This window comes from Pseudorca crassidens, chromosome 3 (genome assembly GCF_039906515.1).
Source record: "Pseudorca crassidens isolate mPseCra1 chromosome 3, mPseCra1.hap1, whole genome shotgun sequence".
In the NCBI taxonomy this organism is placed as follows: Eukaryota; Metazoa; Chordata; class Mammalia; order Artiodactyla; family Delphinidae; genus Pseudorca; species Pseudorca crassidens.
The window spans coordinates 795,099-819,813 of NC_090298.1; the positions used below are offsets into that span (position 1 = coordinate 795,099).

General features: G+C 52.7%; 1 protein-coding gene across 4 annotated transcripts; it reads left to right on the forward strand.

Moving 5' to 3' along the window:
• Positions 1–699: 699 nt before the first annotated feature.
• On the forward strand, positions 700–23,962 carry EXOC3 (exocyst complex component 3). Of its 4 annotated transcripts, none has more exons than XM_067730289.1 (12): positions 700–782; positions 1,943–2,133; positions 4,585–4,804; positions 12,167–12,848; positions 14,578–14,695; positions 15,302–15,427; positions 16,702–16,802; positions 18,615–18,725; positions 18,835–18,985; positions 20,097–20,219; positions 22,205–22,494; positions 22,982–23,962. In XM_067730289.1, exons 2-12 carry the CDS (start codon positions 1,990–1,992, stop codon positions 23,151–23,153), a joined length of 2,238 nt encoding a protein of 745 aa, XP_067586390.1. In that variant the 5' UTR covers positions 700–782; positions 1,943–1,989; the 3' UTR covers positions 23,154–23,962. The 4 variants fall into 4 exon arrangements, with proteins under 4 accessions (XP_067586390.1, XP_067586391.1, XP_067586394.1 ...); XM_067730290.1 differs by having other exon boundaries at positions 729–768; XM_067730293.1 differs by lacking the exon at positions 700–782 and adding an exon at positions 988–1,157.
• The last annotated feature ends 753 nt before the right edge of the window (positions 23,963–24,715 follow it).

A 24,715-nucleotide genomic window follows, 5' to 3' on the forward strand; every position in this document is an offset into this window, starting at 1 on the left:
GGTTTTGTCGTTTGTTTTCCCTGGTCCACTCTTGCACTGAGGATGATCAAACTGCCTTTATAGTTAGAATTTGAAACATAATTTTAACTTTTGTTTACATTCTTCATTTCTCAGCTTGGTGCTATATTTTCATAAATTACTAGGTGCAGATGACATAATAGAGGGATCAGCCATCAGAGTCAGTACGGTGCTTAAGTCCTGGCCCTTGGAACGTGATCCGCTAATCAGCTGACTGGTAATTTCTGGGGTACGTGGCCACAGCAACTGGGGGCTCACACAGCTCCACCTTCCTGCCCCCGTGTGCCTGTGTGTGCTCACGTGGGTGTGGTGTGTGTGTGTACGTTTATGGCGTGTGTGCGTGGCGTGTGCGTATGTGTGTGGCATGTCTGTATGTGGTATGTGTCTGCGGTGTGTGCTGTGTCTATACGGGTGGTGCGTGTCTTTGGGTGTGGTGTGCAAATGTTTGGAGTGTCTACACGTGCGTGTCTGTGGCGTGTGCCTGTGGTATGTGTTTACGTGCGTGCGGTGTGTGTGCGCTCGCGCCCTCCCGCGCCGCGCCGCATCCCCGCTCTGCTCCCTCCTGGTCGCGCGGTCTCCACCAATCTGGGCGGCACCCGTCGGCAGCCAGCTCGCCAGGTCACTCACCCCGCGCGCCGGGCACGCAGCGTCGGGACCGCCCAGACCCCACCCTTCCAGTCGCGAGGCCGGAAGCGGAAGTGCCTGCCGGCCGCTCACTTCCGGGCGGCGGCGGCGGCGGCGGCACGCACAGTGAGGCAGCTGCGGTAGGGCGGTCTCCGGGCGGTGGTCGCGGTCGCCACCCGCTGTCCCTTCCCCGGGCTCCGGCTGGCGCGGGCGCGGCCGGGAGGCGGTGCGGGTGGCAGTGGGGTCCTGGGGGCGGGCTCTCGTCCGCGAAGGGGCCGACGACGCGCCGCGCGAGGGAGGAAGCAGGTGCAGAGCTGCGCGCGCGGGTGGCGGGCGGGGAGACGCGCGGCCGCCCCGGGTGTCCGGCCCTGTGTGCGGGCCTGTGATCAGGAAAGGCGGCGAGGAGGGATGGCGCCGCAGCCCCGCTCCGTGGGCGTGCACGAAAGGCACTCGTGTCCAGGGCCCTCGGGGGCCTGCGCGGACTTGGGTGGTGCTCTGAAAGCGTGTGAGGAGGGGTGAGAAATGTCTTTGAGAATTTTGCACAGAAAACACGCGTGGAGACGGGCGGCCAATAGCTGAAGTCAGTCCTCCGCTGCCAGACGCTCACCAGGTGTCCCTAGTTCCGTGGCTGGGATGTTGGTGGAGCTGGCGCTGAAGGCAGGTGTGCTTGGTGTCCAAGCACCTGTGCCCCGTGCACCGCACCTGAGCAGAGTGCCTTCTGCCCTCTCACCTTTGTTGACTAGGGCTGTTAAGCAGTAGGAAACGGAATTTGGGATACTGCAGACAGTGATTTTTGAGGGAAATGGTAGGACGGGTGCTGGAACCTCAGCTAGGGAGGGTAAGGTGCGTGCTGTCCCTGTGCCTCCACGTGTGCACGAGGTGTCCCGGCGTGGCCCCCACCCCTGCCCCCTGGTGTGTAAAGGGGTGGTGTGAGGGCTCTGGAAATGAGAAATTGGCCCTATCTGGGGCAGAGAAGTGCCCTGGAGACTGACATCTGATACGATGAGTAGTCTGGGGCCCCCATAGAGGCATTGTCTGTATGTCAATATCTTATACCTGTAATCGCCTCTGGTCCGCTTAAAGGTAAAACTGTGTTCTGAAGGTTTGTATTGCTTATCGAGCAGTTCATAATCCTAGTTCAACTTTCTTTCAGGTTTACTGGGTTAATGATCTCGAATGCTCTCATTAGAGCCCCGCTGCGAACAGCACTGTTGGTGGAGGGGGCTAAGTTTTGTTGCTGACTTTTCTACCTCCCTAACACATTTTCCCCCTCCTGTTCCCTCTCTGCCTATGGACACAGGATGCCTCTAGCATGACAGGCGCAGAGATTCTGCCAGCTTTGTAGCCATGAAGGAGACGGACCGGGAGGCTGTTGCGACAGCGGTCCAGAGGGTTGCTGGGATGCTTCAGCGCCCGGACCAGCTGGACAAAGTGGAGCAGTATCGCCGAAGAGAGGCCCGGAAGAAGGCCTCTGTGGAGGCCAGATTGAAGGTATGAGGCCTGAGTGGCCATGGGCACCTGCTTCACTCCCAGGTGGGACACAGGCTTTTATCTCAAGTTTCTGGTTCCTGCTTAACAACTGGACTTTGTGATGACGTGGAAGGGGGCAGCCTTGAACGTACCTTGACTTAGCACGTTCCTTCCAACAGTATCCTGCCAATCAGTAGATTGACAGACAAGACAGGGGGAATGTTGAAAACACCAAAGGAACAACCTTTTTGAGCACCCAGAAATGTCCATTTAACTTTTTAAAGAACGCTAGAAGAATGACAGCTTCTCTTCATTAAAAGCTCTTCTGCAGAGCGTATCCAGAGAGCATTTTGTTTGGCTCGTTCTGGCACGTGCTGTAGTAGGCTGGCCCTGGGGCAGGAAGGAGGAGAGCTCGGCACGTTTATTAGAGTGTGGGAGACTGAGGCAAGAAAGAAAATCGATCTTGTATGATTTGGATTGGCTTTCAACTTAATTCACGCGGAGAGAGGAGGTTTTATTAAAATTACGCACACTTGGTGTAGTTGTAAAAACGTTGAGACCGTGGCCTGCTGTAATTGACTGGCAGCACGGCGGTCTTGAGGACTCGAGAGCGCATTTTAGGAAGGTTACTTCTCATGCTGACAGGGCAGTGAGGTCACCTCTCCAGTCGAAAACATTAGCGGCCAGGTAAGTGCAGGTTTGTTGAGACAGGATGAGGCTCATTCACTTGCACCAGTGAAGCAGCCGAAGACCTGCTGGACTAATTTGAAACAGCTTCATGTCAACTTAAAAAATGGTTTAGGGCTTCCCTGGTGGCGCGGTAGTTAAGAATCTGCCTGCCAACGCAGGGGACACGGGTTCGATACCTGGTCCGGGAAGATCCCACGTGCTGCAGAGCAGCTAAGCCCGTGCGCCACAACTACTGAACCTGCGCTCTAGAGCTGCGAGCCACAACTACTGAAGCCCGTGTGCCTAGAGCCTGTGCTCCACAAGAGAAGACACCGCAGTGAGAAGCCCACGCACTGCAACGAAGAGTAGCCCCTGCTCGCCACAACTAGAAGAAAGCCCACGTGGAGCAACGAAGACCCAGCGCAGCCAAAAAGAAAAAACAAAGGAAAAAAAATAGTGTAGACCTGCTACGTTTTTATTCAGAATTTTATTTTATTTATTTATTTATTTATTTATTTATTTTTTGCGGTATGCGGGCCTCTCACTGCTGCGGCCTCTCCCGTTGTGGAGCACAGGCTCCGGACGCGCAGGCCCAGCGGCCATGGCCCATGGGCCCAGCCGCTCTGCGGCGCGTGGGACCCTCCCGGACCAGGGCACGAACCCGTGTCCCCTGCATTGGCAGGCGGACTCTCAACCACTGCGCCACCAGGGAAGGCCTATTTTATTTATTTTCAATTTATTTTAAGTTTATTTTTGGCTGTGTTGGGTCTTCATTGCTGCACGCGGGCTTTCTCTAGTTGCGGCGAGTGGGGTCTCCTCTTCCTTGCGGTGCGTGGGCTTCTCATGGCAGTGGCTTCTCTTATTGTGGAGCACGGGCTCTAGGCACAGGGGCTTCAGTAGTTGTGGCTCTTGGGCTCCAGAGCTCAGGCTCAGCAGTTGTGGCACCCGGGCTTAGCTGCTCCGCGGCATGTGGGATCTTCCCGGAACAGGGCTCGAACCCCTATCCCCTGCATTGGCAGGCGGATTCTTAACCACTGCGCCACCAGGGAAGCCCTTATTTAGAATTTTAATCTGTTCTAGGAACTTGTGGGATTAGCTAACAGTTGTTGTGTTTTGTTGAAATCATTAACTATTTCTAAACGCTACTTAGTGTTTCGTGGGTGAAAGTTATTCCTGGGCACCGTTGTGCTCCCTGGCCTTTCCCTTCCTTTTCCCATCCACCTGCTGCTCCTTCACGCCCTCTCCATTCTGACTGTACGGCTCACTGGGTGGCATTGCCACGGGCTCTCAGAGTGAGTCTGAATCTCAGGTGCACCAGCTCTGCGTCGTGGGGCCGGCCGTCCCGGAGCGGAGTCTGGTTCTGGCCGAGTGGCAGGAAAACCCTTTCCGCGCAAGCTGATGAGCGAGTCCTGACGGTTTCTCCGTCTAGTGAAGGCCTGTGAGGAGGCTGAGGGGTGCCTGAGAGGTGGTGTGGAGTCCTTCTAAGGGCCGCACTTAAGGGGCGGCCCGGGACTCGGGGTATTCCCACGGGGGAGTCTGGCGTTCTCAGGTCAAGGGGCTGGATGATGGGTGTTGTGAGGTTTTCTCAGCAGAGCTTTAAAAACGTTTTGTTCTAAGAAGCAATGGGAAAAAGGAAAAGCTACCTTATGAATCAGTGGAATCCTTGTTGCGTTTTGTTGTCTTGTCTGTGGGCATTGACTGTTCTCTACTACTGAAACGCCTCTTTTCTACACTCTGAGCCTCCTGGGGAAGGTCTGCTCGGGGCCGTCCCAGCTCTGCTCACCCACCCAGTGTCTTCCCTAGGCCGCGATCCAGTCGCAGTTGGACGGGGTGCGCACGGGCCTCAGCCAGCTCCACAGCGCGCTGAGCGACGTCAAGGACATCCAGCGGTCCCTGGCCGACGTCAGCAAGGACTGGAGGCAGAGCATCAACACCGTCGAGAGCCTCAAGGCTGTGAAGGACGCCGTCGTGCGGCACAGCCAGCTCGCGGCCGCCGTGGAGAACCTCAAGAACATCTTCTCAGGTAGCCGGGCCACGGCCGCACTCTCTCCCACGACTCACGTGTGCGTTTCCTTGCCCTGTGGGTGCCGCAGGGCAGTTGCAGCTGTCGTCGCCCTGCTCAGAGGGGTGATTTCTGCCTGCACAGTTGGGTTCATATTTTGAACACAGGCGGATGGTCAGTTGAGCAAATAAAGGCTGGTAGAACGTTTGTGGTTCTGAAATGGTCAGGACAGGCACAGAAACGGGTAACTGAGCAAGCGCTGCGTGAGCATGGTTCCCTCCGCTGCAGTGTGGCTCAGCGGGGCTCGGCCAGGTGCTGGAGGATGAAGATGCGCCGCCCGCGGGACGGCTCGCGGTCAGGCTCGTGGTCTGCGGGCGGAGCAGCGCTGCGAACGGGACGAAAGGGCGCAGTTCCCAGACAGGAAGGGTGTGCACGGGTCGCAGGCTGGGGGCAGGGCAGGGGGCGGATAGGGCACACCCTGGAGTCTCAGTCCCCATGGGAGCTGGGCCTGTGGGAGTCCTTGGGGCTGGTGGGGAAGGTGGGGGCGCGGGAGGGGCCCTTTCAGAAGCCTGTCCCAGTACCTCACTGGCGGGAGGAACAGTGGGCTCAGCGTCAGCCGTCACCAGCACAGGGTGCCCTGCTGTGTTCAGCACAGCCTCCTCGCTTGTGCTCCACCCCCTGGAGCTAGTCCCTCGCCCCGTCCCCTCGTTCCCCATCCCCTCGTCCCCCCGTCCCCCCGTCCCCTCGCCGCTGTCAGGGTCATCATCCCAGCCCGAAGCCTTGGGATGGTCCGACCCCTTCCCTGCCTTTATCTGGTGTCTGGTCTCAGCGAGTTCTTTCTGCGCTTCCTTCCGAACTCTGCTCCACCCCGGAGTGGAACCTGGTGCAGTTCTTCCCCTCCGCCCACCAGCCCACCACGTATGAACCGCAGCATGTCTGAGGGCAGCATTATTGAGTACTTGACCCCGCCCCTCTGTGCATGCTCAGCTTCCCGGGGCCCTTCTCCGTCCCCCCCATGAATGACACAGCACTGCCGACTGTGGTGGGCGCTCTGGAAGCAGCTCCTCTTGGTGACTGTGGACGACCTGGAATTGGTCCAGTCTACCTGCCACAATCTCCTTCATGACATTCAACCAGCCTTCTTAGTTAATTTCCCTCTTACAATTTCCTGTTGACTGACATCTTCTTCCAGTCTTGGACGCTAATGCCAAATGACCAAAAAGCTACCTTTCCATCCACAGAGGTTGAAAATAATTTTCTTCCTTTGATGAACAATGAGGCTGTGATGTAGATGTGGTTTTCGTTAGGAGTATGTTTTTATTGGGAAGATGTTGTGCTTATTTGGCTCCCTTCAGACTTTTCTCATTGCCTGTAATTCAGTAGTGTTGTGCACACAGCCTGTTTTTCTCCACACTTTTACAAATTATAAAATATGCATAATATAAGATTTACCATCTTGACCATTTTCAATTGCACAGTTCTGTAGTATGAAGTGCTTTCGTATCGTTGTGAAACCATCACTATCCATCTCTAGAACTCTTCACCTTGCAAATTGAAACTTTATTATATAGTGCAGTGTCAATTCTATCTCAGTAAAACTGAAAGAAAAAAAATCTGCAGCCGTTAAATAATAGTTCCCCATGCCCCCTCCCCCAAGTCCCTTACTAGTTTATAGGTCTATTTAGATTTTCTGTTTCTTTGTGGTTTAGGTTTTGTGTTTCTAGGAATCTGCACTTCATCTGGGTTATCCAGTTTGCTGGTGTACAGTTGTTCATAGTACTCTTATAATCCCTTTTATTTCTGTAGAATTGGTAGTAATGTCCTCACTTTTATTTCTGATTTTAGTTTTTGAGTCTTCTTATTTTCTTAGTTCATCTAGGTAAGATTTGTCAATCGTTAATCTTTTGAAAGAACTGCGTTTGGTTTTGTTGATTTTCTGTTGTGTTTTTCGATTCTCTGTTTATCCCTGCTCTAATCTTGATTATTGCCTTCCTTTTGGTAGCTTTGGGTTTAGCTTTTTTTTTTCTAAGAACTTTTTAAAAAAAAATTAGTATAGTTGACTTATGTTGTATTAGTTTCTGGTATACAGCAAAGTGGTTTAGTTATACACATATATGTAGGTATATTCTTTTTCATATTCTTTTCCATTGTAGTTGAGGGTTTAGTTGATTCTTTTTCTAGTTCCTTAAGTTGTAAAGCTAGGTTGTTGACGTGAAATCGTTCTCTTTTAACTGAAGTGTTTATAGCTGTACTTCGCCCTTAGCACTGTAAGTTCTGGTATGTTGTGTTTTCATTTTCATTTGTCTCTAAGTATTTTCTAATTTCCCTTGTAATTTCTTCTTTGGCCCATTGATTAAGAGTGTGCTGCTTAATTTCCACAAATTTGTGAATTTTTTGTCAATCACAGATGTTTAACTTTATCCATTTGTAGTCAGAGAAGATATTTTGTATGACATTTATCTTTTAAAATCTATTGAGATTTAATTCATGGTTTAAATGAATTCATTCCTAATGATTTAATTTAATTCATGCCTAAGGGTATGGTCTGCCCTAGAAAATGTCCCATGTGCACTTAAGAGGACTGACTGTGTGTGCTGTTGGGTCGGGTGAAGTGTTCTGTATACGTCTGTTAGATCTAGTTAGTTTGTCGTGAGGTTCAAGTCCCATTTCCCTACTGATCTTGCGTCTGGTCGTGTTCATTATTGTGAGCGGCATATTGAAGTCTCCAGCCATCATTGTAGAATGGTCTGTTTTTCCAGTTCTGTCAATTTTTGTTTCGTATATTTTGATGGTCATTAGGTGTGTAAATGTTTATACTTGTATATTCTTACTGGATTGAACGTCTTATTAATATAAAATTCCTTCTTTGTTTCTTACAACCTTTTTTGACTTTGAATCTGTTTTGTCTGATGTTAGTACGGCCACCCCCGCTCTCTTTTGGTTACTGTTTGCATGGAATAACTTTTCCCATCCTTTCACTTTCAATCTATTTGTGTCTTTGGATCTCAAGTGAGTCTTTTGTAGGCAGCGTAAAGTTGGATCATGTGTTTTTATCCATTCTGCCAGTCTCTGTCTTTTGATTGGAGAGTTTAATCCACTTACATTTGAAGTAATTACTGGTAAGGAGGGACTTAAGTCTGTCATTTCCCAACTGTTTTCTGTATGCCCTTATTTTGTCATTTTCTGCATTATAGTCTTTTGTTTAGTTGATTTTTTTTTGTAGTAAAGTGTTTTAATTCCTTTCTCAATCCTTTTCTTTTGTATATTCTATAGCTATTGTCGTTTTTTGTTCCCATGGGGATTACATTTACCATCCTAAAGTTATAACACTAATTTGAATTTATACCAGCGTAACTTCCATAACATACAGAAACTCTGCTCCTATACAACACTTCCCATGTCCTTTCAGTTATTGATGCCACAAAACTACACCTTTATGTATTGTGTGTCCAAAAACATAGACTAGTTGCTATTTAAAAAAAATGCGTTCGTCTTTCAAATTATGTAGAAAGTAAAATGTGGAATTATAAACCAGAGTTACAGCTATTCTAGCTTTCTATTAGTACTAGCTTTGGACTAATTTTTTTTTCTCTAAATGTATTAGTCTCTTGAATTATGTAAAACAAAAAGAGTTACAAAGCAAAGTTACAATAATACTGGCTTTACAGTTGCCCATGTATTTACCTTTACTGAGACCTTCATTTCTTCCCACAGCTTCAAGTTGCTGTCTGGTGTCATTTCACCTGCAGAACTTCTTTAGCATTTCTCACAGCGTAGGTCCAGTGGTCACAAACTCCTTCAGCTATTGTTTGGGAATGTCTTAATTTCTCCTTCACTTTTGGGGGACAGTTTTACCAGATATAGGATTCTTGAGTTACAGGTTTTTTTCCTTTTAGCACTTTGAATATTACCAGCAGGCTGCTTTTTGTCCTTCAAAGTCTCTGAAGAGAAATCTGCTGATACTCCACTGAGGATCCCTTGTATGTGATCAGCTGCTTCTCCCTTGCAGCTTTCAAGATTGCTCTCTCTGTGTTTGGCTTTCTGTGGTTTGATTACAATGTGTCTTGGTGTTGGGTCTCTTTGAGTTTTTTCTGTTTGGAGTTTGTTGAGTTCTTGAATGTTTATATTTATGTCTTTCATCAAATTTAGTAAGTCTTTGACCATTATTTAAAATACAGGCACACCTTGGAGATAATGCAGGTTCGTTTTTAGACTACCTCAGTTAAGCAAATTATCTCAGCAAAGCGAGTCATGCGAATTTTTTGGTTTCCCACTGAATATAAGTTATGTTTACATTGTGTTGTAGTTTATTAAGTGTGCGATACGAGTATGTCTAAAAAAACAATGTACATACCTAAAATAAAAAATACTTTATTGCTGAGAAATGCTGACCGTCATCCAGACCTTCAGTGAGTGCTAATCTTCTTGCTGGTGGAGGGTCTTGCCTTAGCGTTGGTGGCTGCTGACTGATCGGGGCAGTGGTTGCTGAAGGCTGGAGTGGCTGCGGCCGTTTCTTAAGTAAGACAGCAGTGACGCTGGCTGTGTTGACTGACTCTTCCTTTCAGGAATGATTTCTCTGTAGCAGCAATGTTGTTTGATAGCATTTTACCACAGGAGAACTTCTTCTAAAATTGGAGTCAATCCTCTTAAACCCTGCTGCTGCTTTGTCAACTAAGTTTATGTAATATTCTAAATCCTTCGTTATTTCAACAATTTTCACAGCATCTTTAAACTTCAGGAGTAGTTTCTATCTTAAGAACTTTCTTTGTTCATCCGTAAGAAGCAACTCTGCATGTGTTGAAGTTTTATCGTGAGATCACAGCAGTTCAGTCACATCTTCAGGCTCCACTTCTAATTCTGGTTCTCTTGCTGTTTCCACCACATCTGCCATTACTTCCTCCACTGAAGTCGTGAACCCCTCAGAGTCATCCACGAGGGTCGGAATCAGCTTCTTCCAAACTCCTGTTAATGTTGGTATTTGGACCTCTTCTCATGAATCATGAGTGTTCTTAATGGCCTCCAGAACGGTAAATCCTTTCCAGGTCTTCAATTGACTCTGCCCTGATCTATGAGAGGAATCACTATCTATGGCAGCTGTAGCCTTTCGAAATGTATTTCTGAAATAATAAGATTTGCAAGTCGATGTTATTCCTCTATCCGTGGGCTGCAGAGTAGATGTTTTGTTAGCAGACGTGAAAACAACAAGGATGTTGTTGCACACCTCTGTCAGAGCTCGAGTGGCCACGTGCATTATCAATGAGCAGTAATGTTTTGAAAGACATCTTTTTTTTCTTAGCAGTAGGTCTCAACAGTGGGCTTAAAATATTCAGCAGATGATGTTGTAAAGACATGTGCTGTCATCCAGCCTTTGCTGTTCATTTATAGAGCACAGGTGGAATAGATTTAATATAATTCGTAAGGGTCCCAGGATTTTTGGAATGATAAATGAAGATTGGTTTCACCTTAGGGGCACCACCTGCATTAGCCCCTAACAAGAGAGTCAGCCTGTCCTCTGAAGCTTTGAAGCCAGGCGCTGACTTCTCTCTAGCTGTGAAAGTCCTAGATGGTACCTTCTTTCAATAGAAGGCTGTTTTGTCTGCATTGAAAACCTGTCGTTTCGTGCAGCCACCTTCATGAGTTATGGCAGCTGGATCTTCTGGAGAACTTGCTGCAGCTCCTACACCGGCACTTGCAGCTTCACCTTGGGCTTCTGTGTTATCAAGACGGCTTCTTTCCTTCAACCTCATGAGCCAGACTCTGCTGGCTTCTGACTTTAGATCTCTAGTTTCCTCACCTGTCTCAGCCTTCAGAGAAATGGGACTTGCTCTGGATTAGGCTTTGATTAAGGGAATGTTGTGGCTGGTTTGATCTGTCCAGTCACTAAAACTTTCTCCATATCAGCAATAAGGCTGTATTGCTTTCCTACCATTCGTGTGTTCACTGAAGTACCACTTCTAATTTCCTTCCAGAACTGTCCTTTGCCTTCAGAGCTTGGCTAACTGTTTGGCACAAGAGGCCCAGCTTTCAGCTTATCTCGGCTTTCGACAGGCCTTCCTCACTCAGCTTAATCATTTCTAGCTTTTGATTTAAAGTGAGAGATGTGCGACTCTTCCTTTCACTTGACCACTTAGAAGCCATTGTAGGGTTATTAATCGGCCCAATTTCAGTATTCCTGTGTCTCGGAATAGGGAGGCCTGAGGAGAGGGCGAGAGCACGGGGAGCAGTGAGAACACACACCACATTTGTCAGTTACGTTTGCCGTGTTATACGGGCACGAGTCTCGGTGCCCCAAAACAATTGCAGTAGTAACATCAAAGGTGACTGATCACGGATCACCGTAACACTTACAATCACAGTGAAAAGTTTGAAATATTGAAAGAATAACTAGAATGTGACACAGAGACACGAAGTGAGCAAATGATGTTGGAAAAATGGTGCTGATTGACTTGCTTGATGCAGGGTTGCCACAGACCTTCGGTTTGTAAAACGTGCAGCGTCTGTGAAGCACAGTAAAGCGAAGTACGGTAAAGCGCAGCGTGCCCGTAGTCGCTCTGCCCATCTTTCTTTCTTCCTCTGGGTCTCCCACAGTGTGCACCGCACAGACCCCTTAGGCTCTGTTCGCTCCTCTCTAGTTGTTTTCCTCTTATCCTCACGCTTGATGACTTCCTTCCTGTCTTCAGGTTTGCCGTTGCCTTCTTCTGCTTGATCAAATCTGCTTTGAAAATTTGAAATAACTTTTCCATCCAGTTCGTATACTTTCCTGCGCGTTTTCTTTTAGTTCTTTGAGCGTGTTGAAGAGTTTGCTTCAGAGGCTTGTCTAGTCCAGCAATCTGTCTGTCCTTCTCGGGGATGATTTCTGTTGGTTTATTTTTTCCTTGAATCTCCGTTCTCTCCTGTATCTTCGTATGCCTTGTGATGTTGTTGTCGAACGTTGGACGTTCGAATCTAATAACATGTGACTCTGGAAATCAGGTTTTCCTCTTTGCCAGGGTATGCTGATTCTGTTTATTGTTTTTGTTGTTTTGATTGTCGTAGGCTGTGTCTGTGCAGAGGGTCAGGCTGACATGTAAACTCAAGGTCTTCTCAGGTCTTTCTGAGCCTGCGCCTCTCCTGGTCATTTGCAGTCAGTTTCTACTTTTCTACTGGTGCTGAGAGCTGAAATGCACCAATATTAACCACACCTTACTTTCACACCTTTCCCTGGAAGTTGTATGCCTTCAGTAGACTCCAGAGTTCCAAAACAGGTACTCGGATGGAGTCTGTCAGTGCAGCAGCTGTCCAGGTGGGAGACAGGTTGCTGGTCACCCTTGTCCCCATCTGCCCAGAGTCCTGTATGGCCCTTCGTGTGGTTTTTCACGGTACCATCTTGTGCCTTTCCCGCAGTGCCCGAGATCGTGAGGGAGACCCAGGACCTCATAGAGCAAGGGGCGCTGCTGCAGGCCCACCGGAAGCTGATGGACCTGGAGTGCTCCCGCGACGGGCTGATGTACGAGCAGTACCGCATGGACAGCGGGAACGCGCGTGACATGAGCCTCATCCACAGCTACTTCGGGAGCACGCAGGCGCTGTCCGACGAGCTGGCCAAGCAGCTGTGGATGGTGCTGCAGCGGTCCCTGGTCACCGTGCGCCGCGACCCCACCTTGCTGGTCTCCGTGGTCAGGATCATCGAAAGGGAAGAAAAGATTGACAGGCGCATACTTGACCGAAAGAAGCAAACTGGCTTCGTTCCTCCTGGAAGGCCCAAGAACTGGAAGGAGAAGATGTTCGCCGTCCTGGACAGAACCGTGACCACGAGGATCGAGGGCACGCAGGCGGACACCAGGGAGTCTGACAGGATGTGGCTCGTGCGCCACCTGGAGATCATAAGGAAGTGTGTCCTGGACGACCTCCTCGTCGCCCGGAGCCTGATGGTGCAGTGCTTTCCTCCTCGCTACCAGATTTTCAGGAGCCTCCTGAACGTGTACCACCAGGCTCTAAGCACGCGGATGCAGGAGCTCGCAGCAGAGGACCTGGAAGCAAACGAGATCGTGAGCCTGCTGACCTGGGTCCTAAACACTTACACCAGGTAACTCCACCTGTGTACCTGGCATTCCCTGTTTCCTGGGGGCGAAGCGTACTAGCCGTTCTAAACGGCCGCCGAGTCCTCTTGCTCAGGGCGTTGCCTTCCGGCTGACGCGTCCCCTTTTGGTCCACCTGTGACCCGAGGTCGGGCCCCTGGTGGTGTGCACGCTCTTGCATTTGGGTGGAGCCTGTGCCCTGGCCGGTCCGTCCGTCGTGAGCAGTTCGGCCTTGCGTTTCCTGCACTCCTGACCCGCCTTCTCGCGGTGACACTGAGAGCAGGTGGTGTCACCTGTTGGACAGGTGAGGACACGTGGACCCAGGAGGCCCCGAGTCTCGTGCTGCTGAGGAGACGGCAGCTTGCCCCTGCCGGCTTCCGCCCCCCCCGAGTCTGGTTCCTTGTCGGCTGCCCTTCGGCACTTCAGCCTTGACGCTCTGTCGCTTCCTGAAAGGGCTGTGAGCCCCTTTGCGCGGGCGTTACTCTGAGGTAGGGTTTGAAAAACAAGCCAGTGGTGGGGCATTCTGAAACTCCTAGGGTTCGCTAGCGAGAGGAAGGCACGTCTTATTCTAGCCTGTCTTGTGCTAGTGTGTAGAATTAATGAAACCTCTCGTTTTTGCAGTAAGGTTTGGGGATTTTGGGGTCTGTGTTTGTTTGTTTTTTGGTAGCTGCTTGTGGTAGAGAATATGTACATTTCAACACGGAAACATATAAAGGGAAAGAAAACATCGTATTCATTGTGGCTGGCGCTGTCTCTGCTTCCCCGTGCTGGGCCTGGGCCTCGGCGCCTCCTGTGTGCCGCCCTCCACTGCCGTCGCGTGATCCTGTCGTCAGGCCACCCTCGAGGAAGACCTCTCACCATCATCTTCGTTTTGAGGCACAGGGAGGAACACGCCCAGGGTCACATGGCCCTTGCGGGGGGGGGCGCGACTTGAACTGGGGTCGGGGCCCTCACCGTGCTCCGGCCGCCAGACCTCGGGGTGCACATTTGTGTGACCTGCATGGTTCTAGGCCTTGATTTTGTTTTCCACTCGCCACGTTGTAAGCATTTTTCTGTCCTTGGCAGTTCTTGACGGCTTCTTGTTGGTCACCACATCCTTTCGTATTGGAGTTTCTTATGGGAAAAGTTGGACCGCTTTCACGCTAGAAACATTTTCATGCGGAGTTAAGGTTCTTGGGGCAGAAATAGTCTAAGTTGTAGATGGTCTCTTAGTATTTGCAGAATCTCATGAAGTGCTTTTTCACTCAGGAAGACCTTGGATGTCTTAGGAGTGGAGGACAAGCTGTTAGTGCTCAGGATTGTCATTCTGAATCCATACTTAGGGGCCATCCGAGCAATCAGCCTCGGACATTTAGGAACCCAGCCGCATACCTGGCTTTTATCTGTTTTTTATGAAAACTGTTTTCTGAAGCTTGGTTCACATCCCTCCCTTCTTCAGCCCCATAGGCTGGAAGAGCTGACACTTCACTTGCTGAGTCGCGTTTGGTTGCGGGCGTCAGGTGTTCTCCGCTCTGCTCCTCGTCCTGCTGGACCAGCGGCATTAGCGCCTGTGCCCTACGTTTCTAAATTCAGTGCTTGTCTGTTCTCCAACTCATGGGACTTCCTACCTGCCAGGCCCTGGTCTTCCTCAGGGCACCGTGGGTGGAGCCAGCAAACCTTGCCCTGCAGGCCCCTGGGACGGGGAACTGCACCACCCACCTGAGGGCTTCCTGTTTCCCTTCCCGCCTGTGCCCGCAGTGCAGAGATGATGGGGAACGCAGAGCTGGCCCCGGACGTGGACGTCGGGGTCCTGGAGCCCCTGCTTTCTCCAGACGTGGTCGCCGAGCTGCTCGACACCTACATGTCGACTCTGACGGTGAGTGGAGGGATGTGGGCCCACATGGGCCGAGTCGGGCTGCAGCCAGGACCCATCTGGCCGTCGGGCTTCCAGAGGACGCGCGGCTCTTTCTGAGAAGTCGGGTCTGGAGGCGTCCTGGATGTGCCGTGGCGCCTGCCTGCCTCACAGCGCTGAGCCTGGGAGTGGGAGGGCGGCAGGCGGCGGGGGTGGGGGTGGGGTACCGCCCAGTGCCCTCGGGGGTCCGAGGGTGCGATGAGGTGGTCAGGTCTGCTCCTGGGACGTGGGGAGCCTGACACCAGGCAGCCTCTGACAGAGGCGCCAAGGCCGTGCTGGGAGGCAGGGGCGGCTGGGGTAGCGGCCGTGGGGTCTGGTCTCCGTGAATGGCCTGCCAGAGGCACGTAGGTCTCGTGCTTCCCTGTCCTGACTGACCTGGCCTGTCCTCCAGCATGACCGTCGTCCAGAAGGTTAAGCTGAGGGAGGCTGGCGGGGTCCCACGCGTGGAGGTGGATTGTTCCCTTGTGTGGGGCCTGGGATCCCCAGGGGGTGGTGTTGGCTTCTGCAGCTGCTCCACTGAAGAGCGGCCTGTTGACTCCAAGCCTGGTTCTGTTCTTTCCTCCTGCTTAGTCAAACATCATTGCCTGGCTGCGGAAAGCCCTGGAAACAGACAGGAAGGACTGGGTGAAAGAGACTGAACCTGAGGCCGACCAGGACGGCTACTACCAGACGACACTGCCCGCCATCGTCTTCCAGGTACCGGGCCTCGGGCTTCCCAGATGCACGCAGTTGCTGCCGGCGGAGAGAACCTGCTTCTCTCTGAAGCTGCGCAGCCGAGGCTCAGACTTGCCAAGTAGCTTCACCCACAGCCGCAAAACCTAATGTTTTTTGTTCTCCTAATGTTTTTTTTTTTTTTTTTTTTTTTTTATCTTTGGCTGTGTTGGGTCTTCGTTTCTGTGCGAGGGCTATCTCTAGTTGCGGCGAGCGGGGGCCACTCTTCATCGCGGTGCGCGGGCCTCTCACTATCGTGGCCTCTCTTGTTGAGGAGCACAGGCTCCAGACACACAGGCTCAGTAGTTGTGGCTCACGGGCCCAGTTGCTCCACAGTACGTGGGATCTTCCCGGACCAGGGCTCGAACCCGTGTCCCCTGCATTGGCAGGCAGACTCTCAACCACTGTGCCACCAGGGAAGCCCTCCTAATGGTTTTTGATCTCAAACCAGAAGCTAATTATGTGTTAGGTGTGTCTGATGCTCAAATTGGAATTTGCTTATTTCCTGATGTAATGGCCAAGGTTTGTCTTCGTAAATGCTACACGATCGAGTCTAATCTGACGTACTTTGGGAGGAGTCTTTTAGGGTTTTAGCGTCATCGTGCGTTCTTACAGGTAGCCTGCTCTCTTTGTCTGGCCTGTCCAGTCCCCTTCCTTTGAGAAACATTGCTGATGGTAGGAGGGCCGAGCGCGTTAGAGGACTCTCCTTCTGCTGACACGGAGCTGGGGCTCTAGCCAGGCTCTGGGTGATCCCACTAGTCCATGACGTGTTGGGCTTCACCTTTCCTTTATTTTGGAAGCTGACGTCCGGTGACCACGTGGGGTGAGCTCTGCCTTCTGGTGCTTCTCCACCTTCCCACGTCCGGCCCCCCAGCTCCAGCGTGTGTCCTCCTAGCGCTTCTTAAGAAACCCACATCGCAAACCACAGCCCAGCCCCTGGTACCCGTGTGACCCCAGCCACACCCGCCCTCCCCGGACCCCTCGTTTCCCTGTCTCCCCATGAGAACATACGTGTCCCCCTTGTGGAGACCAGCCTGTTTGCAGGGAATTAGGAAATGATTCCCTGGGTTTTTTTTTTTTTACCTGGTAAGAAAGTTTTGTGTGTTTGTTTAAGTAACTTTGTTATTTTTCACCTGGCGTCATTTTTCCTCTGAATTTGGACTGTCCTGACTACCAGTTAACAGGTGGGGGGTTTATATAATGGGAAATCTGCACCCTCGTGAGTTTCTATCAGAATTCATAAGTTCTCCAATTTTTAGATGTTTGAACAGAACCTTCAAGTCGCTGCTCAGATAAGTGAAGATTTGAAAACAAAGGTACTCGTTTTGTGTCTTCAGCAAATGAATTCTTTTTTAAGTAGGTATGTATTCTTGCCAGTGTGCTAATTTAGTAGGTTTTTTTTTTTTAATGGAGAGGAAAACTGTGTTGATCCCAACCTGGCTAGTATTAAAAAAGAATTCAAGCCTGGATTCACTGTAGTCACCTTTTTCCCTTAGTCAGAACTCAAGCCCTTTCTCGTTATCTGCCTTTTGAATGGGTTGCATTCCCCCGGGGTCCCGGGTGTGATGGTGTGGGGTTCTCAGCAGTGGGCTGGTGCTACTGCAGGCTTGGAGCTGGGGACCTCCTTCAGTCAGCCTTCCTGTTGTCCCAATTCCCCGGGGTGCCCTCCACAGGGATTCCCCCCCCACCAAGTTGTACACAAAGAAGATTTTCAAATGTACACGGAGGTAGGAAGAATGGCCTAGAAACCTGCTTAGCCCACCATCCAGATCAAAAGCTGCCTGTAAAGCCCCCCTTGCCGCATCTGGCTCTCCTCCCCCTCGCTCTGCTGAAGTACACTTGACCCTTGAACAACGTGGGGGCTGGAGGGGACAGCCCCCGGTGCGGCTGAAAATCCACGCGTAAGCTTGCAGTCGGCGCTCCTGCCGTGGTCGCGCACCCCCAGGTCAGCCAGCCTCGGCTCGTGCAGTGCTGCGGTGCGTGTTGGCTGAAAAGGTTCACGTGTAAGTGAACCTGCACGCTTCAAACCCACGTTGTTCAGGGATCAGCTGTGCTTTACAGCAAATCCCGGCGTTTCATCCCCTGCATTCCCTACCCTAACTGCAGTGCCGTCAACCCACCGATCTGTCAGGAGCGTTCCGTGGGGCCGCCTGACACCAGGTTTGTGTTTGGGTTTTCCCGCTGGTCTCAGACCCACCTGTTTATAGCTGTGTGTTCAGACCGGGTCGGCAGAAGGCCTGCACTCTGTGGTGCCGGAGGGCAGCCCCTCCCGCTCTGAGCCGCTGGCTTGTGGAGATGCACAGACCCTCCTGTCCAGTGTCCTCCAGCCTGGCCTCAAGCTGCCGTCTGCCCACGAACCGCAGGTTGGCTCTGAAGGCCGTGGGGCTCCTCCGTGTTTCCTTACTGTTTGCCCATAGCCTGCTCCTGTGGCTCGGGTGCCGACAGCCGGGCCTCTGCTTAGGATCCCCGTCAGCTGTCACCCATGGGCCATGGCCTGAGTTAGTCACCCCGTGGGTATTGTTCTGTAAAGCAGATGTTTTCCTCGGCAGCCTCAGCTGTGTGGTTGCCTGAATCATGCTTTGGACAGAAGGGTGGGATGAATGCTTAATTACTTCCCTTTAATTGCCAGTTTTCAGTTTGCTGCTTCCTTCACATCTATTGAAAACGCATACAAATTTATACGGTGTGTTGTGCTTTTCTTGTACTCCCATATATGTTTGAGAATCTCCATGATAAATTCAAAAATGAAGTATGTAGCTGTCTCAGTTGTTTTCTTGACATCTTAAAGAGTCTAATTTATTTTTAGTTTGATTTTTTCAGGGAAAGTCTCAGAAAAGGACATTTTATCTAACATTTGATTGTGTCCCAAACACTATTGTATGAGTTTCTAGCTGAATCATACGTCAGACGAAATAATACTCTCCCAATTACAAATGTTTCAGAATATTTGTAAAATCAGAACACTGAGCCATATTTCAAAGCCTAATAACGAAATTAATTTTTAATAATCTTTTTTAGATGATCAACTTCTATTAGCATAGGTCACCCCCTCTAGAATCCTTTATTTTTGAAGACTCGTCTGGCCAGATGCTAGCGATGCAGAATGTGATTGTTAGGCTGCGCGTTGGCGCCGTGCTGCGAGGCTGCTCTGACGTGGCCGTGTGTCCCCCAGGTACAAAGAGGAGGCGCAGCTGTACAAGGAGGAGCACCTGCGGAAGCGGCAGCACCCGCACTGCTACGTGCAGTACATGATCGCGCTCATCAACAACTGCTGGACCCTCAGGTGAGCGGGGGCCCTGCGGCCGCGGGGCGGGGGCGCTCGGCTGCGGCCGCGGGGCGGGGGTGCTCGGCGGCCTCACCGGCCCTCTGTCTCCTCCTCTGTCTCCTCGCAGAGAATCCATAGTCAGTTTGAAAAGAAAGTATCTGCAGCATGACGCGGACGAAGGTGTGTCTCTGAGCCAGCCGAGCATGGATGGGCTTCTGGACGCCATCGCTGAGGAGGGCTGCAGCAGCCTGCTTGAGGAGGTCTTCCTGGACCTGGAGGTGGGCGCCGCGGGCCGGCTCCCCTGGTGTGGCGTCAAGGAGAGCCCCTTGCAGGAAGCGTTAGAGACCAGAGCACTCAGCAGGTCACAGGGTAGAAGCTGGTATTGGAGAGGAGACTGGTTATGGCCATCAGCAGCTTGTTGCTTGAGGGCACGAGCTGCGCTGCACGCCCGTCACACAGCCGGGCTCGGCTTTGAGCAAAGGCACAGAGCACAGCCATAAACAAGGTGCATTCAGGTCACAGCCAGGGCGTGGTGCGTGTTGAGCAAGTAAGTTTACTTCAGAAGGCATGAAGATGGCTCAGCATCGCACAGAACCGGCAGAACCAGAGTGCACTCAACAAGTAGAATCATGGTCCTCTTGGGCCCTGCAGGGAAGGAGCTCCTGGGGTGACAGGTGGCATCATTTCGTGACAGCTGTAACTTCCTCAGAAATGGTTTAGAAAACAAAGTGTACTTAAAAAGACAACATAATGGAGAAATAGACAAGGGACATGAATAACCGTTTCCCAGAACAAGGAGTCATGTGTCCTAAGTAGGAAACAGAGTGCCCAGTCTGAACTGCTCTTCAAAGAAAAGCAAATTAAACCCGAATATTTTTGTTGCTTACCAGGACGGTAGGGATTAAGAACATTGCTACCACGTGATGTCGAGGGCACGAGACTCCTGTGTTCCGTGTAGAACCGTGAATCGGCACAGTTATGGGAGGGCAGTTGGCACGAGTTTTGGAGGGCGACAGTCGTCAAGGTTGTAGTTTGCATACTTTCTGACTAATAACTTTTAGTTTTAGGAATTTCACCTGCAAAAATATACAGATTCACTGCAGCATTCTTTATAATTGCAAAATGAGACATTTTAAGTGTTCATCAGAATTGGGTACACAAATTACAGAGCATCCATCCACACAACAAATAGTTGTAGTCAATAAGGGAAGACGTGTCCGCACAGATACCGCCCTTGCGTCTCATACAAGTCTTTACAGTTAAAGTACACATTTGCAGAGTTTCTGCGTGAGCATCGCTGAACATCAGGCGGGCGTAGGAAGGAGGCTCCAAGTGCCTCTCCCAATGACAGGCCGTCATGAGGGTGTTTTCTGTGGTCTGTGCTTTCAGCAACATCTCAATGAGCTGATGACGAAGAAGTGGCTGTTAGGATCAAATGCTGTAGACATCATCTGTGTCACCGTGGAAGACTATTTTAATGATTTTGCCAAAATTAAAAAGCCATATAGAAAGGTAAGAGTGTGGGGCACACATGTGGCCTGAGTCCCCTGGCATCTTATGTAGAATTTGGTGTCATCAGTTCTTGGGTGGAAGTTCACGGGTGGTTTTGTGAACCCAGGCAGGTCGGAGACGTTGCCGTCTGAAGGTGGCAGAGGTGGGGGTGATGGGGCATGCACCTTGCTGTCCAAGGCCACGCTGACACGGCCGCAGACCCAGAACCCCATGGGTAGTGGGGACTTCCTCAGCAGGGGCCCCTCAAAGGGCGGGTGGGGCTGTGGCCATGGCTCTGATGAGAGGCTGGGCAGGAACCGCAGTTCCCCCTTCACGTCCACGCTTGGGGGCCAGCGGGCGGCTCTCAGCACAGGGCCCACAGGAGACTCCAGGGTCCCCGGCCGTTGGGGTCCCCTCCAGGCCCCGTGAAATGCCCCTGTTCCCGTCTGGGGCTCAGGCAGCTTTCTGCAGGGGAATTCTCAGGGCCTTGGGTGGGTTTTGCTTTAAAATCAGCCTTTCTGTTTGTGGTTTATGGAAGTGTGAGTGGTTTGACACACAGAGCTTGGGTGCGGACACTTCAGGACGTGTCTCCAGGTCCTCTGGGCATCCCTGTAGACGCTTGTCTCATTTGTGAGCAGCGTCACTGTGTCATTTCATTTCTGGTTCTTGTACCTTCGTGTCTTCTCCTTGTCTCGCTGCCCTGGCTGGGACCCCCCAGCACGGGGGCATCTTTATCTCATTCGTAAGCTTAAATTCTCCTAACCCTGCCATTAAAAGTGATGCTTGCAGGGAGACCCAGGTGTTTTAAATCCACCTGGTTGGTCGCTTCACAGCTGTCAGGAGCCTCTGGTGGTTAGAGGTCGGTGGGACCAGCTCTGTTCAATTTTGAATTTCTTGGTTTTTGTAGTTTTTGGTTCCACCTTTTATGTTTCTCAGCATCTGTCCTTTGATCTAACCGGGTGTGTGAAGTCCTTGGGGCTTGTGTCTCAGCCACTCCTGGTCCAGATGGCTCGCCTCCTGGAGCGGCCGGGAGCCCGCGGTCTCACTTGCTCTGCCAAGAGCCTGGCCTCCGCCTGAGTCCCTGCAGCTACCGGGTGTCGTCTCGCTTTGTCTTGTTTGAGGCCCTTGGGGTCCCCCTCACTGCCCGGCCTCCCTGGTACACGGAGCTTCTGGTGTCTGTTCTTGGGACTCTGAGGCTGCGCCTTGTGTCAGCAGAGTCGTGCTCGCGTGTTCGTGGGTGACGGCCAGGTGTCCGTCTACCTGTGGGTGGGCTCCGGAGAAAACCACGGCCTTCTCCAAAACTTCCCCAAACGTGTGGACTTGGGGCTCCTCTTTTCCCAGAAGCTCGTCACACCACCCCCAGAGACTGGTCGTTGACTAGCCTCTGTGCACGAGGTGTGGTGTGTGTGGAGCCCTTCAGCCTGTGAGGGGCAGAGCAGGGCCTGGCCCAGGGTCCCCAGCCCTCCCACTGAACCCACACCCCACACTCCTGGGCTGAGAAGCTGAGAGACGCGTGCAGGATGGGCAGGGCGAGGAAAATAGACCCGGATCCCCCAGGGGGGGCCCGTGAGTCACCAGACGGGTCTCAGTAAAGCGGGTGCCGCCCTGGCACCTGCCCCTTCGCCCCCGACGGGAAGCTGCTCTGCAGTGGGTCCGCGCCCAGAACGACGTGTCTGGCGGGGCTGCAGGCAGGCGTCCCCGCGGCGTACTTTATTCTGTGGGCTCTCTAGAATGGACGTGAGCATCCGAGGTGTCCAGGCAGTACCGACTTCCGGCTGCTGCCGTGCGGCTAGTGCGTCTGCCCGCGTCCCAGACGTGACACACGGTGAACCTGCTACAGTTTTCTAAGATAGAATTTGTAATAAAGACTCAGGTGTGCTTACTTTGTTGACTCTAAAATTTGTATCGATGAGAAACGGGAAGGAGCGCGCTGGCCCGTGCACCGTGGGCCTGGACTCGCCTTGGGGCCGCGTGCCAGCTGACCCCGTTCTCCGTGTGCCCCGTAGCGGATGATCGCCGAGGCGCACCGGCGCGTGGTGCAGGAGTACCTGCGGGCCGTCCTGCAGAAGCGCATCTCGTTCCGGAACGCCGAGGAGCGCAAGGAGGGCGCCGAGCGCATGGCGCGGGAGGCCGAGCAGCTGCGCTTCCTCTTCCACAAGCTGGCTGCCGGGTTTGGTGAGGAGATGGACGGGCACTGTGACACCATCGTCGCCGTTGCCGAAGTCATTAAGCTCACGGACCCTTCTCTGCTCTACCTGGAGGTCTCGACTCTGGTCAGCAAATACCCAGACATCAGGTAGCGGCAGGGACATTCCTGAGGTCGCTGGGGAGAGGGAGGGTCCCGGGCATTAGGTGGGAGCCTCCCGGGTGAGTGTGGCAGGTCCGGGCTCCAGTGAGGACCCCAGATGCCGTGCGGACGGCGATGCGGGCAGAGTGGGTTTCAGAGATGACAGCGGTGCCCGCCAGCCCCACCGCGGGTCCCGGTTCCCGGGCGTCACCAGACCACAGTTGGTGCTCGGGCGCCGATGGGAGGGTGGCCGAGCAGACTGGTTTCTGGAGGCTGATCCTGTGCCGCGTGTAGGTGGAACCAGGGAACGGAGCCGGGCCCCTCCTGCGTGTGGGGGAAGGAAGCGAGGGGAGCGGCTCCCCGGCGCTGGCTCCCCGCCAGCCTTTGTGAACCTCCAGGAACCCTGCCGCCCGGTCGGGGGTCGGGGGGGGGCTTGAGTCGGCTTTGGAGGCTGAGTGGCCGCGGCTGCACCCTGACGCCCCCTCCCCCCGCCCAGGGACGAGCACATCGGCGCGCTGCTGGCCGTGCGGGGGGACGCCAGCCGGGACATGAAGCAGACCATCATCGAGACGCTGGAGCAGGGCCCGGCCCAGGCGAGTCCAGACTACGTGCCCATCTTCAAGGATATCGCGGTTCCTAGCCTGAACGTGGCCAAGCTCCTCAAGTAGCCGGCGGGGGCCCCCACCAGGCGTCAGCTGCGTGTCTGGGGACGGCCTTGTCTCGGGAGAGCTCCCCCTCGCCTCTGTGCTGTGTACACACTTCTGAAACTGCTGCTCAGTCGAGTCTGGACTTCCGATGGGACGTGAGGGCTTCCCGCTGTGAGGGTCTCTTCCTGGTGATGAGCCAGCCCGCTGGGGTCTGGTGGGCGCACTGCTCCCTCCCTCCCTCCCTCCTCCCTCCCATGGGGTCACGCCTGCCACCGGGTGGGTGTGGCGCGTGAATCCCCACCGCCTGCAAATCCATCTTACTTTTCCACCAAGTGAATTGCAGAGTCGCACCCTGAGTAAACGGTGAGCCCCGTGTGGTCCCTACCCTCGCCGCCGCCCTGCTGGACAGGTTTCTCGGCAGCCGAGCTCCGAGGGAACCGCGGGGATGGCTCCAGCGTTCGCCCCGTTCCTCCTCCCGTGCAGGACGTGGCGTGTGCGGTGCTGGGCTGCTCTGAGGGTCCCAGTTCCTTCCTCACAGGCTTTCAGGACGGAAGAGTGGATGCTGTGCTCTTATTTCCTCCTCACGAGGGGTGAAAAATTCACAGGTGGGACTCTTTTCTTGAAGGATCAAAACCTAAATGGAGACATGAGGGTGTTCTTACAAGTGTTGCTCAGAAGAGACGTGACCTTCCTCGAGGCTTCTTGCCAGTGTGTTGTCTGTTAATACACACGTTAATCAGTTCCCTGTGTGACGAGACTTAGTGTCTAGTAGGTAGCGGTGCTCAGTACACAGTTTTTGAATTAATAAAGTCGAGTGTTAACAATCGTTAGTCATTGCCCCTTACGATAATGCAGATTACATTTATTTTTCCACTGGCTGAGAGAATTTTCACTCTGAGTTACTTCTGGAATAAATACCCGGGGTGGCTCTTCCCAACAGCAGACCCAAGTGCCCTGTGCTGTCCTTGCCCTGATTACACAGTGGTCACCACAGGGCAGGCAGGGCCCTCGGTCGCTGGGGACACCTGTGCGATGGTGGGCCCCAAGCTGAATGCCAGACGCCACCATGTTCCAGCGGGGCCAGGATGTGCTGGGAGGTGTGGTGAGGGCCACGTCCCGGTGGGTGGGCGGTGGCGTCCACACCGGCACCTAGGGGAGGGTCACCTCCAGGTCACTGGGCGAAAGGCTAGCAGGCACCCACACCGAAGGCCAGTGCCTGCCTCTTGATCAGGCTGCCACGTGCCCGGCGGGGGAAGTGGGTGCACCAGGACGGACAGCCTGCGGCCCACGCCGGAAGGCAGCTTCACCTTGTCAGGCCGTGGCAGACTCACCGAGTCTTGGGGCGGTTCTCCCTATACACTGCCGTTCAGTCGAAAAGCGTCTTCCAAGTCGGGAAGTTTCCAACTCTCAGTTTTACTCAGCGGGTTTCCAAAAAGCAGGGGAGAGGGGCGCCTGACCCTGTGTGTCTGTCGCACTGCCTGGCGTGCTGTCCCCCTGCACCTGCCCACGTACAGTCCACGCTGCCGTAACAAGGACACCCCATGACGGAGCCCGGAAGCAGGGGTTTCTTCCTTTCCCGAGGA